This window comes from Marmota marmota, unplaced genomic scaffold (assembly GCF_001458135.2).
Source record: "Marmota marmota marmota unplaced genomic scaffold, marMar, whole genome shotgun sequence".
Lineage (NCBI taxonomy): Eukaryota > Metazoa > Chordata > Mammalia > Rodentia > Sciuridae > Marmota > Marmota marmota.
Window position 1 is genome coordinate 25,078,500 of NW_026000068.1, and position 19,484 is coordinate 25,097,983.

Genomic DNA, 19,484 nt, shown 5'->3' on the forward strand with positions numbered 1-19,484 from the left:
TCTTTTTTTTTTTTTTTTTTTGAAGAATATGAACAAGCAGTCATCAAACAAAATGACTTTCAAAACTCAACATTTGTTCATAACTTTTTCTGTCAACTTCCTAAGGCAAGCCTCCCTAAACTTCTTTTAACTGGACTAGTTTTTTTGCTATATGGAATACATTTTATGATTTTTTTTACCTGTGGACTTTTGTGTTCTTGGTACAAATTGCAAACTCCCTCCTGCTTCCTTTCTTTTAAAATCTAGCAATCTTTCAAGATCTTCCTCATCTTTTTTGTGCTATGGCTGCTTGAACCCAGGGCCTTATACATGCTAAGCACATGTTCTATCACTAAGCTATACCTGCAGCCCTTACATTTTTCTTTTCTGAAGCTTTTCACATCTTCACCATTCCAGCCAAGATGAGCATGATAATCAACATTTGTACAATATTTCACTTTTTCATAAAGCCCTGTCATAATATTTTCTCAGTCTTTATGTCAGTCCAGTGAGGTAGATGGTGTTAGCTATTTATAGAGGAGAGAATTGAGACTCAAGAGAAATACATGACTTCTATAACTCATATGGGTAACTACATACCAAAGCTAAGCGTACTGAACCAAATCCTCTTATTCCAAGTTTTATGCTTTTTCCTCTATGCTGTGATTGTCTCCCAACACCCATGATAGTTAAATAGCATTTATTTGTTCACTTTATTGAATTTTATTGTTAGCTATAAGCTTGAAAAGATGTTTAGATCTTTTTTAAAAAAATATTTTTAGTTGTAGGTGGACATAATATCTTTATTTAATTTTTATGTGGTGCTGAGGTTTGAACCCAGTGCCTCATGTGTGCTAGGCAAGCACTCTACCACTGAGCTACAACCCCAGCCCCCAATGTTTAGATCTTTTGATGCCTATAGAGAATAAATGGAAAAGGAGAGCTGAATACATTTCTTCTTGATACAGTCATGCATTGTTTAGTGATGGAGATATCTTCTGAGAAATTATATTTCGGTGATTTTCATCATTGTATGAATGTCATTGAATGTATTTCCATAAACTAAGATGGCTGTGATATAACTAAATGATTTATAATCTTAAAGGACTACTGTCACATATGCGGTTCAGTCCATTGTTGACTGAATTATCTCTCTTTTTTTTTTTTGTATCCAGGAACTCAGGGCTACTCGACTACTGAGCCACATCCCCAGCCCTATTTTGTATTTTATTAGAGATGTGGTCTCACTGAGTTGCTTAGCACCTTGCATTTATTTCTGAGGCTGGCTTTGAACTTGTGATCCTCCTTTCTCAGTCTCCCCAGCCTCTGGGATTGCAAGTATGCACCACCACACCCTGCTGAAGTATCATTTTTGTTTGGTTTGGTACTGGGGATTGAATTTCTCTATCCCCCAACCCCCAAATTTGTGATTACAACCAGGGCAAATTTTATAGTTATTTTATTTATTGTGCTCAAAATCTGAAGCTTTTCCATAGGAATGAGAATTTAGAGTTCAAGTTCCAAACTTAAATCAAGTATTTGCTCTACAGAAATCCTTGACAGTGATGCCTCTTCGTGCTTAAAGTCTCTTAAGGAAAGTATAACTTGTAGAAGACAGTAATTATTAGATGGACTGTAATTTTATTTTAGGTAATTATTTAGATATCTGAAAAACAAGCCGTAGATTTGAATAAATGCAACCTCATACTCCTTAATCTTGAGGGAATATTAGAACAATGTCTATTATTGAGGTATTATTAGAACAATGGAAGTGTTTTATAAACTATAAAGTATTATATAAATGGTATCATGGGGAAGGCTAGAATTTCTTTTTTTGACACTGTGAGACTAAAATTCTGAAATAAAGGTCTGAAAAAGGCACTGGACAGTGACATGATCTTGCAGGATGACTGAGTACTTAGAGGGTGAATCTGGTATTCACTTTAATGCTTTATGGCAAGTTAAACTTCCTGAGTGAAAGGAGACTATTTTTGGTATTGGGGATTGAATCCAGGGGTGCTTAACCACTGTGCTACATTCTGTAGCCCCTTTCATTTTTTATTTTGAGACAGGGTCTTGCCAAGTTGCTTAGGGCTTCACTAAGTTGATGAGGCTGCCTTTGAACTTGCATTCTTCCTGCCTCAGCTCCCCAAACTGCTACCACTACCTTATTTTTACTTTTTAAATTCTTTTTATTTTTTTGTAGTTGTAGATGGGCAGAATGCCTTTATTTTATTTATTTTTATGTGGTACTAAGGATCAAACCCTGTGCCTCACACATGCTAGGCAAGCACTCTACCACTGAGCTACATCCCCAGCCCTTATTTTTACTTTTAAAAACACATTTATTGAATAAACTTTGATCTTATCTCTTCTCCATTTTCCCTAAAGGCTGTTACTGCTGTTTCCTTTGTAGACTCTTCCTGTTTCTGTCATGATAATTATTTTCAAAGATAGTTATTCCTTCCCTATAAAAAAATTCCCACAATTTATCTCATAAATACTTGAATGGCCAAAATTTAATCTAACGGGAATATGTAATGGTTTTTCAACACAGTGGTAGACAAAACAGCTTAGTCTGAAAAAGTGAGTGCAAGAATAGATGTCTCCAATGTACTATTTAATAATCACATTGATCTACTACCCCCATTTTATCTATTTTCAGTAACTATATTTATATATATAATTTTTTTATCTTTTAACTATTTTACATGGATATATAATTATTTTTGTCTTTGAACTTTTTTTATCTGGATACATAATTATTTTTATCTTTGAATTGTTTCCTATGGATAAAATTCCAGGTGTGATGTTTATGGAACATCTAAATATCATATTTAATGGCTTCTTAATGACTGTTGCCAAATGTTTGAAAGAATTATTTATAAAAATTTACAAAGCTGTGAGTATGCAGGTACCTGCTCATTTTACCAAAACCTAGCCAGACTGTTTTATTTTATTTTATTTTGTGGTCTTAAAACATGATTATATCTGCTTCCTTGTTAACTTGAAATACCCAAATGACTGAATCAGATAAGTTTTTTTCTTAATCCCAGCATTATCTAATAGAACAATTTTATGTTTTTTATAGACAATAATGTCAGTGCTCCTTTGGTAATGAATATTTAAAGAAATTTCATTGGAAATTTTTATTATTTTTTTTATCTGCTTTAGATACTGAACCATGTACTGAATTCCAACCTGAAAGCGTGCTTTTTAAAAATAGAAATTTTTCAGTGACTTTCAATATTAGTATTTTTCCCTAAATGTTCTGTATTTAAAAGGTATCTTTTGCCATTAATTATTCCTTGATAAGAATAAAAACCTTGCTAACTACCTGACAGATCTTTGTAACCTGTACTGTTAAATAAATGTTAGAAATTTCTAATGCCACGGTGTTTTTAGAGAGTTTTGAAAAACCAGAAATCATAGCTGTTACAATGTACAAAGATGAGCCATTCAGAAAGAAGTGCTGAGTCATCATTGTTGGCCTATACTGTGTGTGTGTGTATAAAATTACCATTTCTTCAAAGATTAACACATGGTTATCTCCTTTTTGTTGTTATTGTTGTTATTTTTGTTGGTGGTACTGGGGATTGAACCCAGGGACATTCTACCACAGAGCTATATATCCCCAGCTCTTTTTTAAAATTTTGAGACAGGGCTGGCTGGTCTGGAAGTTGTGAACCTCCTACCTCAGTCTCCCAAGTAGCTGGGATTATAGGTGTGTGTGCCACCACACCTGACCTTTTCATTATATTCTAAACATATATGTCTATTTTCTAGTAAAGTGTTTTGTTTTGTTTTGGGGTGTGTGTGTGTGTGTTACTAGGATTGAACCCAGGAACTGGCACATGCCAGGACAGCACTCTGAGGTATACCTCAGACCTCATAGTTTTTTTCCCCCATGTTTATAGACACTGACTATGAACTGGATACAATTCTTTTGAAATTTTCTTATTAATCTATTTTTTTTCAATATTCTATTAGAAATGGGGGGGGATCAGTTATAGAGTACTTGCCTAATATGTGAAGCCTAGGGTTTGATCCCCAAGCACCACAGAAACCAAACCAAACCACCCACCAGTGCTCCCACCAAAAAAAGAAAAAAGAAATGGGAAAATTTTTTAAAAGATGAGAAAACCATACAGATAAAAGATGTTATATACATGAAAATGTCTCAAAATATTAAAAAATATGAGAAAACAGGCATCAGAGGATATATAAATATGAATGTTGTTGTTTAAACGTTGTTAATAAAAACCAAAAATTATAGAAAATAACCATCAATACTCATAGAAGAAAGGAATAGGAGATAGACTAACATTTAACAGAATTACCTAAACTGGTATGATGGAGAGATTTTTTTTTTTTCTGTGTTTTCCAAAATCTTTGTCAATGAGTATGTATTTCTAATTAGGGGAAATGTATTTGAAAAGGAAAACATATTTCCATATTACTGCCCTTTTAAATAGCATATCTAGATTTTAGTTTGATCTTAATAAGGAATATGATTATGTATTATCTGTAACCTGATACTTTTTTCCTAACTTTCCTGCATTACAAAAATTCTTTAGTGACCCCAGGAGTGGGGATGTGGGGGTGAGTCTAATGCTGTTTTAGTTTAAATTAATAGTAAATTCAGGTATTAAGTTTTTACAAAAAATACTGGTTTCCTAGAGCTGTTAACTCTTGTATACTACAAAAAATCAAAAAGCTAGTTCAGATCATTTAAGTCTTCATTTTAAAATACTGCTTTTTAACTTTATGATAGTCTTTTTACAATGTAAAATTGATATACTAATTTGAGTTTCTGATTGATAAACCCCAGGAATTTTTTTAAATGAAGAAAATTATTTGAAAAATTTTTAAAAACCTATATTTTAGTATTGTATGTTTTACAATTAAATGACTTAAAATTAAAATACCTAAAATAAGTTCAAGGCACTTGTATAGTAACTTGATAACATGGAGTGCTTAATGGCTGTAATTTTTTTTGTGGCTTTTTCACCTAGAATGGAGTAAATAAATATGTGGTTATAACATTCCATGTTGAAATACTGGGTTTGTTAAATCTACTTAGCCTCTTAAATAGGAAATAAAAATGATAGAGCCAGAAGGAAAATGAATAGTTAATCACGGAGGAGGAGAAAACATAGCTCAGTACTTTGACTAGAGGCAGCTGGGAAAGTGACGTCCTGTGGCATTTGCTGTTCTAGAAAGTACAGAGACACGTAGTGAAAATGGGAGGATCCAGAAGGAGGCCGTCTCTTGTGTAGTGTATATTTATCTGTAAGTGAGCTGTTCGGAAGGAATTAAACACGGAGACGCTGTCTGCTTGCTGCCTTAAGACAGCTAGCCAAATTGCTGATTTGCTTTAACTTTTAAAATACCCAGCTTGGTTTATTTTTCTTAGAATCATATTGCTAAGACTGGGGACGCTGTTTTCTTTCACAAAGGGAAATCTAAGTTCATTTCAAGGCATTCGAAATGGGGAAAGACTATTATTGCATTTTGGGAATTGAAAAAGGAGCTTCCGATGAAGATATTAAAAAGGCTTACCGAAAACAAGCCCTCAAATTTCATCCAGACAAGAACAAATCTCCTCAAGCAGAGGAAAAATTTAAAGAGGTCGCAGAAGCTTATGAAGTGTTGAGTGATCCTAAAAAGAGAGAAATATATGATCAGTTTGGGGAAGAAGGTAAGTATTTTGTGTGTATCTTTTTGTTTCTTCATCTCTCTTTCCTTTCTTAGACTTGTGGTTATCATTAAATTAGATCCTCAGACATGTCAAAAATAAACAAGTAATAGATAAAAACAAGATTTCATCCCTGATTATATGAATGAGTATTGCATAGGTATGAATGAAATGTCCTTGTTTGCCTTTTATGGGGGATTTTAGCATTTTGTATTATACATACTCTACCATTAGACTTTTGTTGTTAACATTGTATATTTAAATAGAAACCTTAAATTCCCATACCCACCAATGAATTTTGTCAAAAGTCTTATGCAACCTGTTTTGTTTTCTGATGTATTTTCTGCCAGAATCAATAATGATTTAAAAAATTTTTAAGATTACATGTTCAAATTCTGGGTACTTTATCTTTTATTCACACAAACAAAAAGAAGATTTTTTTTTTTTTTTTTTTTGCCTTTCTTAAAGCAAGGCTAGTGTAGACTGAACAAGACAAAGTCGTCTGTCTTAGAAGCAGAAGGCGCAGGCATTTAGCTTCTAGTTGTTTTTGGCATTTTGCCTGGAGAGGAAAGAATTTTCCTGATGTCATAAAATACCAGAACAAGTTTTTAGCTTAATTGTAAACAGTAATTGTGTGCCAAGAAAAATGAGATCCCAGAAATACAGTTTTTGACCTAAAATGGCCACCTAGTTAGAACAATTACTGATTTTCTTTTAGGTAACAATTCTTTCTGAAATTTTACTATCTAGGTGTAGAGGAAAGCATGACAACTTCCCTTTTCTCTCTATGCCATACTTTTGTTTCTTACATTGTGTGATCAGAAATTAATGAACACCATAAATAGGGATAATTTATGATTCTCCTTTTATCATTCTGGATTTTAAATCAGGTTTATCATCTCTCTCTCTCTCTCTCTCTATCTATCTATATATATCTATATATATATATATATATATATATATATAACAAAGTAAAACTATTTTAAATTGCTAATTAACAACAACAAACAAAAAACCTTTTAATTCCTACAATTCCTGGTATATTTTCAAAATTTAAAATCGATATTTTACTATTAGTTTTTGTCTCAGAATGTTTTTTAAATTATTGTAGCTATGAAAACTTTTTGTTATCCCTTTGCTTTCTGTATTGCATTTTAACATCAGATTTTGCTAATTAGAAATATATTCTTAAAATAGAGCCAAGCAGAGACTTATCATTTTGAATTAAACAATTAAATGGAGACAAGCAGGGTGATTGTGTTTAAAGGGTTTTTACCTCTTGTCTTGTTTTTCATTTTCGTCTGTAAGTTGCCAAAATTGAAGTTTATGCTGCTTGCTTTGATGTGGTGAGGATCTGCAATGTGAGGTCTTGTAAATATAAAGGGACGAAATAGTGCATATTCCCTATGGCCATACTACTCAAAATACCATGATTTGGTTCATTTCAAAAGCTAAGCAGGATTTTGAGATACTATCAGTAATCTACTACTCTTTTTGAAGGAGTTATTTTATAATTTTGTAAAGAAATCTGTGAACATGGAGTGGCACTGTAAATTCACATTAAAGAATAGATATTCACTGCTTTAAACCTAAGGTATTTGGCTGCATCTATCTCATTGATTGCTCAAGTTTATCTGTGACAAAGCCATAGGGATTCAGGTTTATTAAGGATATTTGTCTTCAGAATTTTCAAATCACCAAATGGTACAGTTTTCTTGGCTATATTACTACTTCTTTTTTTAAATATTGTTTTTTAGTTGTAGATGAACATAATACCTTTATTTTATTTATTTATATATTATTTATTTATTTTTATATGGTGCCGAGGCTTGAACCTAGTGCTTCACACATACCAGGCAAGCACTGTACCACTGAGCCACAACCCCAGCCCTTGTATTACTTCTTAATAGTGCTTTTCTTGAGTAATTTGTCTTTTCCAAGTTTGATTTTTATTGATCATCATCAGTGAGTGAATTTTTAAAAACAAAATGAGGATCATCTATATGCCTTGAATCTTTTTTTTGTTGTTGTTTCTAATTCAGATAATTGGTATAAGCTATAGAAAGAAAGAGTGGGGAGAGAATATGTTTTTTTATAAACATTGAACTATTCACAAATGTTCCATAGTTATAGATTACTTGAAAATACAGTTAAATGAAGGTATTTGAATTATTTTTTTAGAATTATTCTTCCTTCAAAGAGAAGTATCATATTTATTATTTGACCTTACTCAGAATATCTCATTAATTTAGGGGATGGGAATGTAGCTCAATGATGGATAGGTGCTGGGTTTGATCCTGAGCAGCTCATCCCCTTTAGATACACTGTGAAAGTGTGGGAAAACATTTTTTTCTTGGCTTTTCATTACTCTGTCTGGCCTGCAGGCCTGGTTTCATAGGTTTCTTTAGTAGTAACAAAATACTGAATTTTAGGACAACGGAGACACTATCAGTTTACTGGATATTCTTTTCCCCCACTTTTAATTATTATATTCTTGGAGCTGGTACAGTAGAAGTAAAGAATCATGAAATTTAGTTGTTATTAAATATATGTATTTAGGAATTAAGAGAATCATTGTGTTCTGAAAAATCTCTAATCTGTAACTTAAAATGCTTTAATTAAAAAAGAAAATGGACAGAGATAAAGATGTTTTAGCTAGGCAGGATGGCACAGGCCTGTAATCCTCCCAGTAACTTGAGAGGTTGGGGCAAGAGGATTGCAAGGTGAGGCCAGCCTTAGCAACTTGGTAAGACCCTGTCTCAAAACAAAAAGGGCCTGGGATGTAGCTCAGTGGTAAGGTTCCCCTGGTTTCAACCCTCAGTATCCCCCCCAAAAAAGATATTTTAAACTTAACCTATTTATGACTCAACAGTTCTACTCTTAGGAATCTTAATCTATAAAGGAGAAACAAAAACATATTACACAAGATGTACCTAAAAGTCCATAGCACCATTATTTGTAACAGCGCCAAATAGAAAACATCAAAAGTAGCATCAATTAGTTAGTGAATAAAGAAAATGTTTGACCCAGCTATTCTTCTTCTGGGACTATACCCAAAGGACCTAAAAACAGCATATTACAAGGACATAACCACATCAATCTTTATAGCAGCACAATTCACAATAGCTAAACTGTGGAGCCAACCTAGATGTCCTTCAGTGCATGAATGGATAAAAAAAAAGTGGCATTTATACACAATGGAATATTACTCAGCAATAAAAAAATAATAAGATCATGGCATTTGCAGGGAAATGGATGGCATTAGAGCAGATTATGCTAAGTGAAGTTAGCCAATCCCAAAAAAACAAATGCAGAATGTCTTCTCTGATATAAGGGGGGTGACTCAAAATGGGGTTGGGAGGGAAAGGGAGGAAGATCACCTCTAGATAGGGAATGGGGGTGAGGAAAGGAAGGGAGAAGGGGAATAGCATGGATGGTGAAAGGAGACTCTCATCATTATACAAAATACATGTATGAAGATGTGAATTTGGTGTCAACATACCTTATATGTAATCAGAGGTATGACAAATGATTGTATAATGGTGTATTAAGAACTATAATGCAAAATAAATAAATTTTAAAAATAAAAAAGTAAATGTAAAAAAAAAAGAAAATGTATATATATCAATGGGATACTATTTAGTAGTTAAAAGGACCATTTTACTGAAACATGCTACAATATGAATGAACCTCAAAAAGTGCCAACTGAAAGAAGCTATTATGAAAGATTACATAGTATATGATTCCATTTGTATGAAATACTTGGAAAAGGCAAATTCATAGAGAAAAAAGCAGATCTTCTTGCCTAGGGCTGAAGGTAGGAATAGGGATTAGCTACAAATAGGAACTGGAGAACTCTTTGGAATTATGGAAATCTTCCATAAGTGGTTTGTTGATGGCACAAAACATATTTACAAAGAGTGAATTTTAGGGTATGTAATCAATTTTTAAAAAATACATTTTCTCCGTAGTTAAATCCTTTGAAAGCAAAAAACAGAACCACAGAAATTTAGGACTGGAATTTGAACCACTCTCTCCCAAAAGTTTTAGGTGTAGTTCTGAATAGTCCAGTGAATGTTAACAGAGGTTTGCATTAAAAGATTTAAAAAAAAAAAAAAAGATTTCTAATAACATCATTCTAGTGTTCTAGCATGTTTCTAATAACATCATTCTAATGCTCTAGCATGTCATTTTCTTTATGCCTTCCATATTTTGTTTATTGCTTACAGTTTACTCAATTTCCTTCAAGTACTAAAAAGTGGTGTTTATATGATTAAATTTACATTTAGTTTATTAATCTTTATGCTAGCTTCTTCTCTTTAACTTATATGTTTAATCAATTGAATCTCTTTGGTATTTATCATTACATATTCTAAAAATATGTAAGTCAGTTGGATTTTTGTGAATTAAACTTTAAAGGATCTCATTATTCTATAACTCTAAAGTTTTGTTGTAAGTCCGGATTTTTACATATTAGATCTCCTTAATGTAAGAGTTATTTAAATAGTATCATTTTTTCCTTGAAATTGTAATTCTTCTCCAGTATTTCTTCTTTTGATAATCTTTTAATCAAGTTAACTAGCTAGTGGAAGTCATTGCTATGGACAGTATTCCCAATAAATATTTGTTTTTAGATAGCAAATTTGTTGGTTGGTTTTAAAAATAATAGCAGACCTACTAATAGGCAAATGTTTTAGAATGCATTCCTTGATCACACAAAGAGATGATGGTATCTAGAAAATATTTTGGATGGAAGAAGAAATCCAGTTGAATATTAAAGTTTTCCATTAACAATTAAACTGCACATGATTAACTATAGTTGATGACATGCTTGTTATAATTCAAGTGCTATATTGCAAATGATACTTACATAATAATTCATGTTGTATAATAGTGGCATGAATTTTGATAGAATTTTCTCAGCTTTGTAGTAGCTTTGTTCTTTATCTGAGCCACATAATTGACCATTTAATATCTAGGAAAACCTCAAAGCTGCATTGGAGGCTTTTTGTCAGTTTTGATAAATAATACTTCAGACTCTGTATGAATCTTTTTAGGGATTCAGTAATCCTGACAGAGTTACCATTTTTGGCAGAGTGGGGAGAGGTTTTAGGGAAAGCCAAACCCATGATGTAATAACTTAAAATGTTATTCTTTCCATGAATTCATTATGGCTCCAAAGCATTTAGACTTTTTGGCTTGTAGAAAGTTAGATTAAAAAGCTAATTTAACCAATTTTCTTAACTTTTTTCAAATTTTTTCCCTTGTACTAGTTGGGATTGAACCTAGGACCTTAGACATGACAGGCAAGCACTGTACCACTGATCTACATCTCCAGCCCCTAATTTACTTTACTCTCCAATAAATAATTATACTCTATGAATCTGTGTGATGAAGGATAAAATTATTGAAATAATTTAAGCATTCATTTTAGTTACTTGGTTATAACCTTGAGTTATATATGTATTCTTTCATTTAAAGAAATATGTCATTAGCTTTTAACATGGGGAATATAATTGTACTAGTAAAATTTATAAAAGGGAAGCTGGGCACAGTGGCACGTGTCTTTAATATTAGCAACTTGGATTATTTTATTTTATTTTATTTTTGGAACTAGGTGTCAAACCCAGGATCTCTAACATGCTATGCATAGTACCCTATCTCTGAGCTACACCCCACCTATTCCCAGCTACTTGGGAGGCAGAGTCAGAAAAATCTCAAGTTCAAAGGCCAGCCTGGACAACTTACTGAGACCTTGTCCCAAAATAAAAAGGGCTGGGTATGTTGCTCAGTGGTAGATTGACACTGCACTGGGTTCAATCCCAACTAGTACAAGGGAAAAAATTTGAAAAAAGTTAAGAAAATTGGTTAAATTAGCTTTTTAATCTAACTTTCTACAAGCCAAAAAGTCTAAATGCTTTGGAGCCATAATGAATTCATGGAAAGAATAACATTTTAAGTTATTACATCATGGGTTTGGCTTTCCCTAAAACCTNCAAAAAAAAGCCAAACACAGTGATAACACGACTGTAATCCCAGCAGCTCAGAAGGATTTTAAGTTTGTGGTTAGCCTGGTCCATTCAGTGAAACCCTGTCTCAGAATAAAAAGGGCTGTAGATGTAGCTCAATGGTAAAGTGCCCTTGGCATCATCAGTTCCCAGTCCAAAAATAAATAAATAAATATACAAACACACACACACACATACACATATGAGTTTTGGATGAACTGCATATTAAAAGTTATTATCCAGCATATTCTTGTCATTGAGTTTTTACAAGGAATTTCTCTAACTGCTATTTGGTTATATCCTTCAATTTTGACATTTTCAGAGTATTAGATCTCTTGAGATTTCTATTCATGGATAAAGGTAAAAATTTAGACATGAATTGAGACTTTTGATGGTGTAGAATACATATATACCTTTTAATGGAAGAAGCCAATATGGAATAAGAAATATGCTCTCCCTTTGAGAGCATGCAGAGTATTTCCAGTGGAACTTTAAATTATTTTGTGCATTTATCAGTTTTATAGTCTTATTTTCCTCCTGGTTCCCTTGGTTAGGAATTCCCATAAGGTTGCCTCAGAGACTTTGCTGATTTTAATCTCAGTATCAACCCCTTAAAAGATCACTATGCTGTTGTTTTATTGGTTTTAGTAGAATCTTTCTTTAGCATATAGTAGAAAATGCTTTTTCAAATATATGTAATCTTTTGTAAGCTACATCTTACTTAGTTGAGCCTCCGAGCAAAATGTCACTATACTGCAGTCTGAAGTGGGTTGTCCACGATAGACAGAAATAACCAGTCAAAATCCATTTACGTGGGAGGAATATTTACAGCTCTTGATTTTAGTCTTGTTTTTAGAATAAAATTATGATGATATATGCCTAAATAAACAAATTTTGGTATTTAGGTATAAGAACCTTAGGCTGGGTGTGGTGGCACATACCTGTAATCCCAGCTACTCTGGAGGCTGAAGCAGTTTAATCTCAAATTCAAGTCTAGCCTGGGCAATTTAGCCAGACCTTATCTCAAATTACAAAATGAAAAGGAGTGGGATTTAGCCCAGGGGTAGAACACCCCTGGGTTCAGTCCACAGTACTACAAAAACAATTTAAATGTGTCTAAAAAACCATTTGTCATAGTGTGTCCTCATTGTTGGAATTTTTTTCCTCTCTGCCATAGAGTTTCTTTCTTAGTTCTTAAACAGTAAAAGATGGCCTGAAATAAAGTTAGTATGTATATGGAACTATATATTATTAATTGTATTTATTGATTATAATGGTACTTAAACTTCAGATTTTGCATTGATTACTAAACACCTTTCAACTGAAAAATTTTAAAAACTTATATTTGTGTACTTCAGTATGCCAAACCAGTAGTTTATGAGATAAAGGATTCTTAAATTTTTTCTTACTCATTATAAAACAAATACTCAGGAATAAATTATTATTATATTTGTATGTATGTGTAGTATTGAGTGAGGATTAAACCAAAGCCTCAAACATGGTAGGCAAACTTTCAACCATTGAGCTACATCCCCAGCCCAGGAATAAAGTATTAAAGCTAAAAATTTGGAGGAAGAATTTGAAAGTTAGAAATTTAACTTGGGATGGAAGTTTTAGAAGGTATTTAGTTATTTGTATTTAGATATAATTATATTTATGACCGTTATTAATAAATTGCAACCCAATTTGGCCAAAGTTTCTGAGCATTATAGTTTTTGAAAGTTTAACTGTCAAAGAGTTGCAAACATTTTGTAATCATGTTTATCTCTTCACATAGGGTTGAAAGGAGGAGCAGGAGGTACTGATGGACAAGGAGGTACCTTCCGGTACACCTTTCATGGTGATCCTCATGCCACATTTGCAGCATTTTTTGGAGGTTCCAACCCCTTTGAAATCTTCTTTGGAAGACGGATGGGTGGTGGTAGAGATTCAGAAGAAATGGAAATAGATGGAGATCCTTTTAGTGCCTTTGGATTCAGCATGAATGGATATCCAAGAGACAGGAATTCTGTGGGGCCATCCCGTCTCAAACAAGATCCTCCAGTTATTCATGAACTTAGAGTATCACTTGAAGAAATATACAATGGTTGCACCAAACGGATGAAGATTTCTCGGAAAAGGTTAAACCCTGATGGAAGGAGTTATAGAACTGAGGACAAAATTCTCACCATTGAGATTAAAAAAGGGTGGAAAGAAGGCACCAAAATTACTTTTCCAAGGGAAGGAGATGAAACACCAAATAGTATTCCAGCAGACATTGTTTTTATTATTAAAGACAAAGATCACCCCAAATTTAAAAGAGATGGATCAAATATAATTTATAATGCTAAAATTAGTTTACGGGAGGTAAGTTAATAGGACCTAGGATTCTGAAACCAAACATATTTATGCAGCTGATTGATCTTAGGGAGTAATCTAAGGGACAGCTAACATTTATTTTGTACTTATTGTATCTTTTTTATGGTAATCCTTATAACAACTCTCTGATCTAGTACTACCTTTAATCTCTTATGAAATTATATTTTCTAAGTTTAATTATTTAATCATTTAAATGTCAATTTTAAGTGCAAACTGAATTATGTATGATGAGACCTTAATACTAGATTAACTCTATTCTGTTTTTACAGTTGTTGTTTATAAGATTTGCCCTGAAATCTCATCACCTTAATCCATTTATAAGATGTGTTCTAAAATTATTAATTTGGAGTAATAATGGTATAACAAAGTATTAAAATCATAATGTATATTTTATAGTAATTATTACATAGTAAATAATAACATAATAGTAGTACTTCAGTATAGTTCTTGAGTTCTTATTTGCACTATTTCTCAAAGTAGATTATAACCCATGAAATATGGCCAAGACAATTTTAGGTCCTGCCTAAAATTCTCAAGTGGCTCTACATAATTTCTACATTAAAGTCTAAACTTGACTTAAAAATAAAAGGTCATTTTAAAATTTGACTTCTACCTAAAGATGTTCTCCCTGAGTTTGCTCTGTTATTATTATTTTGTATAATTCTTATCATAGTCTCACCTCTATGCAGCACTATTGTTCTTCAACTTTTCTCAGTACCTACAACTAGTCCAAGGCTTAGCTCCAGCTTTCTAGGGTGATAATGTGAATGCCCTTTTTCTCACAAAAGACCTCTGTGCTCAGACTATAATTACTAGTTTGCTTGTAAGTTTCTGTGAGCTACAGAAATTTCTGTCTTTGTTCATGGTCTCTCTGTGGTTCAATAGGAATTGTGTAGCATGTAGTAGATAGTAAATATTTGTTGACTAAAACAAGTGTACTCTTCTTATCCTGTGGTTTTATAGAGAAATAGGTATTGCTCCCATCTTGGTCTTTCCAGTTCTAAGCCTTCTTCCTTTCTTGCATTCCAATTTCTGCGTCTTGATTGTTGTAATAGAAACTTCAGTTTATCCATTTCATACCAAAGCATTGTGAAAGGCATCCTTTACTTCTCCTTTCCCTTTTTCTTAACTTTTCCCATCTTTTGTAACATCTCTGATTATAAATGTCTTGAAGATTTTTTTCTTTTCTTTCTTTTTTTTTTCCTGAAGGATTTTTCTAATGGGAAAAAAGTTTTGTAACTATTATTATTCTTTAGGAAGTTAAAATTTTACCTTAATAATATTTTTTTAACTACTTGGTAATATGTTTACTTAAATTTTTTAAAAGTTTTAGGTTTTGTTAACTATTTTATTTTGTGCATTTTAGGCATTGTGTGGCTGTTCAATTAATGTGCCAACAATGGATGGAAGAAACATACCTATGTCAATAAATGATATTGTGAAACCTGGCATGAGAAGAAGAATTATTGGATACGGGCTGCCATTTCCAAAAAATCCTGACCAACGTGGTGACCTTCTAATAGAATTTGAGGTGTCCTTCCCAGATACTATATCTTCATCATCCAAAGAAGTTCTTAGAAAACATCTTCCTGCCTCATAGAATGAAGAACTTTGTTACCCATATTTTGATAAGGCACTGAAAATATAAAAGGACTGGCAGTTTACTGATGTAGATGTGAATTCTGTATAAAAATGTGTAAATTCTTCTGAGGGCTCATTAAATTGCATGAATAGAGAGAGACGGGTCAAATAAATAGGCAAAAGGGATTTTTACAGTTAGAGATGAAGAGAAAACTACTCACTGTATTTTATTTCTCCCAAATCAGAAATATTAGTATTTTGCTTATATATAAAAGTTGATTTTGTGAAGTCAGCAGATATATTTCTAATAAAGTTCTAGACAATCCAAGTACTTTATTTCTTACATCTTTAGATAACCAGTATTATTAGGTTCTCATTTATAAGTCACCCTGAAATGCTTGAGGGCTAAATGTTTGAGGGCTAATACCAACCAGTAAAAGAACATATTGGTGAATATGTTTCACCATTTTGATTTTTGAAGTATGTGGTAACATTTCTTAACATGGTTGTAAGGTTTTTAAAAGCAGATCTTTTCTTCATAAAATAAAATGAATGGCAATTTATCTCCTCTGGAAATCCCAATTGCCTGAATTACTGATATTTTAGAAATAGACTTTTTAAATGCCATATGTAATTTTATGCAAGTTAGCTATATATCTTGGGCTTAATAAATTATCGGCTCATTTTGTTGTCCACTAGTTTAAAATAATTTGTTTAATAAGAAATGTGTTTTTAGAGGAAACACTGTTACTTGGAATTAATTTCCAATTACACAGTCTTCTATAACTTACTTATATATGCTATATATACCTTATATAATTTCCCTAAAAAAGAATAAACTATGGTAGTTAAACCAAAATATAGGAAATATAAACACTAACTGCTGCTTATGGTCAGTATTGCTACTACTTGTTATGCACATAAATATTTTACTTTTTCATATGTATAGATTGCATTTCTTAGGTGTTTTTTTAAATATATTTGCGTTTAAAAATTATTTTGTCTTCTGTTTATTAAGAGTAATGTTTTGAGAAGTTTTTGGTTAAAAAAAAAAAAACTTCCCAGCCAGTTATGATGGCACATGCCTGTAATCCCTGTGACTCAGGAAGCTGAGGCAGGAGGATTGCAAGGCCAGCCTCAGCAATTTAGTGAGGACATAAGCAACTTAGTGAGACCTGTCTCAAAATAAAAAGACTGGGGATATGGCTCAATGGTAAAGTGCCCCTGGGTTCAATCCCTAATACAAAACAAAAACAAACTAATAAAAACAAAACCACTTTCCATAATGATGACACACACACACAATTGGATTCTCTCACCTTTTAGTAGAATTGAAATCTTTTATTATAAATAGATTATAATAAGTACATACCTTATAACTTTATTGAGAGAGAATTTATATACCATAATACAGTTTACTTTTTTATGTATATGTGGTGAGGAATGGACCCAGGACCTCTCGTGCAATTATATAAGCACACATTCTACCACTAAGCTATACCACTGACCTGTTAGTTTACTCCTCTTCCCCTGCTTTGTGTGTGAGAGTGGCACTGAAACTAGGCAAGTGCTCTCCATTAAGTATATTCCCAGCCCATATTTGCCCTTTTAAAGTGCACAGTTCAGTATTTTTAGTATGATCATATAGTTGTGCCATCTTCATTAATTCCACAATATGTTCATCACCCCCCAGAGGAACCCTATGTCCTTGGCAGTCATTTCCCATTCTTTCCTTCTTCTAACCACTGACAAACACTAATCTACTAATCTGATCGATTTGTCTATCTGGATATTTCATATAAATGGAATAAAATAATGTGTGGCTTTCTTTTGTCTGATTAATTTAGCTCAGCATTTAAGATCCATATGTGTTGTGTCATCTATCGGTATTTTTTTTCCATTATGTGGCAAATAACATTTCATTATATGTGTATGTCACATTTTGTTTGTGCATGTGTGCACTATTGGGGTTGAACCCAGGAGCTCTCCACCCCTGAGCTACTTTCTCAGTCCTTTGATTTTTTTGTTTTGAGATCTGGAATCATTAAGTTGCCAAGGCTGACCTTGAACTTGTTTTTACTACCTCAGCCTCCACATAGCTAGGATTATTGTTTTGTGCCATCATGCCTAGTATATTTTGTTTATCTGTTAAGGTGGGTGTTTGGGGGCATTTGTTTTATTTCCACTTACTGGTTATTCTGAATGATGCTGCTATTGACATTTGTGTGCAAATTTCTGTGTGGACATAACTTTTCAATTATCTTGGGCATATACCTTAAAGTAGAATTGTTGGAAATAACCATATACTTTGATTGCAAAAGGAAGATACTTGAAAAAAATGCAAAGATTTGAGCTAATCATACTTGCTCTATTTAATTCATAAATTCTTTATAACTTTCTTTCTCTGAATAACAGTTAAAGTACTCTTGGGGCACTGCAGTGGGTGAAATGCCCTAGGGAAGTGTGAACACCTTGGGAATTTTCTTATAGTCTAAAAAGCTGGAAGTGAAAAGCATTGTTGTGGTGGGTGTGATTTCTATTTTAAACCCACACTTACTGCAATTTTCTTGACTAAGTATTTTCTTCCAGGTAAAATAAAGGATTTATAGGTTAGATATGTGAATAGTCTTTGTGTTAAATGTTTTTTTTTTAAGTAGAGAATTATCCTAAGTAGTAAAATAATAAATCTACATTGTTATACAGTGTACTAATCTATCTCTCTCTTGTCTTAAGGAGATACTAATAATGCCTTATCATATAGTAAGTGCCCAATTTTTACTTATCAAACATTGATTTAATAGCAGTAATATAAGTAAAGTTTAATTTTTTTTTTTTAATTATGAGAGTATTTTGATTTTAAAATATTCTCTTGAACCAATTTTGAATAGCTGGAATAGTTATGAGGTACTGTAGATCCCAGTAAGCTAAGTGATAAAGATACTTATCTTTCCTACAAGAAAAACCACATTACTTATGGTTAAAAGAACAACCATAGACCAAGATCATTGATGGCTTGCCAAAAAAAAAAAAAAAAAAAACATTTTGTTTGGCCAGCTCGATAGTTTAGAAAACATTTTTTAATTAGGCTGTTTCTAGGCAAGGCATACACTTCTGCCACTGACCTACCATTCTCTATTGTGTTATATAAAGCTGTCATGCATGTTCAGTTCATTTGTCTCTGACATCTGAAAGCATCTGAGTTTGTGACCCCTACTTTAGCTCATCACTTCTGCCTATTACTACCTTCTCTTGGAAGCAAGGAATTGAAAATGCTCCTGCTTCTTTATTTTTAGTAAACTGTCATTAGAATAGTTATGATGGGTATAATTATAATTCATATATATGTTCATCATAACATATATATGATTGAACTCAGTAAATGGCTTAGAAATGATATATTCTCATATTTCAAGAACTATGTACTTAACCTCCCAGAGTTAAGAATAAATGGACATCATCCTTAATTTAAAAACAATTTTTTGGACTGGGGTTGTAGCTCAGCAGTAGAGTGCTTGCCTCGCATGTGGAAGGCACTGGGCTTGATCCTTAGCACCACATATAAATAAAATAAAGGTATTGTGTCCATCTACAACCAAAAAATATTAACATTTTTTTCTCAATAATGTATAATGTAGTATACCGCCTATATGTCATGGGTGTGTGTGTGTGTGTGTGTGTGTGTGTGCTTTCTCCTTTATGGAAACACAAAAATGTTGCTTGTTATTGTTTGATAATAGCTTCATCAAAATTTGGATGAGTAGATGAATGTTATAGATTAAATATCTCAATATTTTTAACATTTCCTCTTTTTTCCCCCTGTGATTTTAGTTCATAAAATTCATAAAACTTTTGGAGTGGGA

The 19,484-nt window shown here is 32.5% G+C and overlaps 1 protein-coding gene across 2 annotated transcripts in view; it reads left to right on the forward strand.

The window, feature by feature from the left end:
- Positions 1-18,710, forward strand: part of Dnajb4 (DnaJ heat shock protein family (Hsp40) member B4) — a 36,768-nt gene extending 18,058 nt beyond the window's left edge. Inside the window, exons 1-3 of one of the 2 annotated variants that reach the window (XM_015490554.2) lie at positions 4,977-5,680; positions 13,463-14,031; positions 15,410-18,710. In XM_015490554.2, coding sequence (XP_015346040.1) covers positions 5,470-5,680; positions 13,463-14,031; positions 15,410-15,643 — 1,014 coding nt within the window. In that variant the 5' untranslated portion in view covers positions 4,977-5,469 and the 3' untranslated portion in view covers positions 15,644-18,710. Of the gene's footprint in view, positions 1-4,976; positions 5,681-13,462; positions 14,032-15,409 lie in introns of those variants that run through there. The other variant, XM_048814129.1, reaches the window with a different exon arrangement.
- Positions 18,711-19,484: the final 774 nt, after the last annotated feature.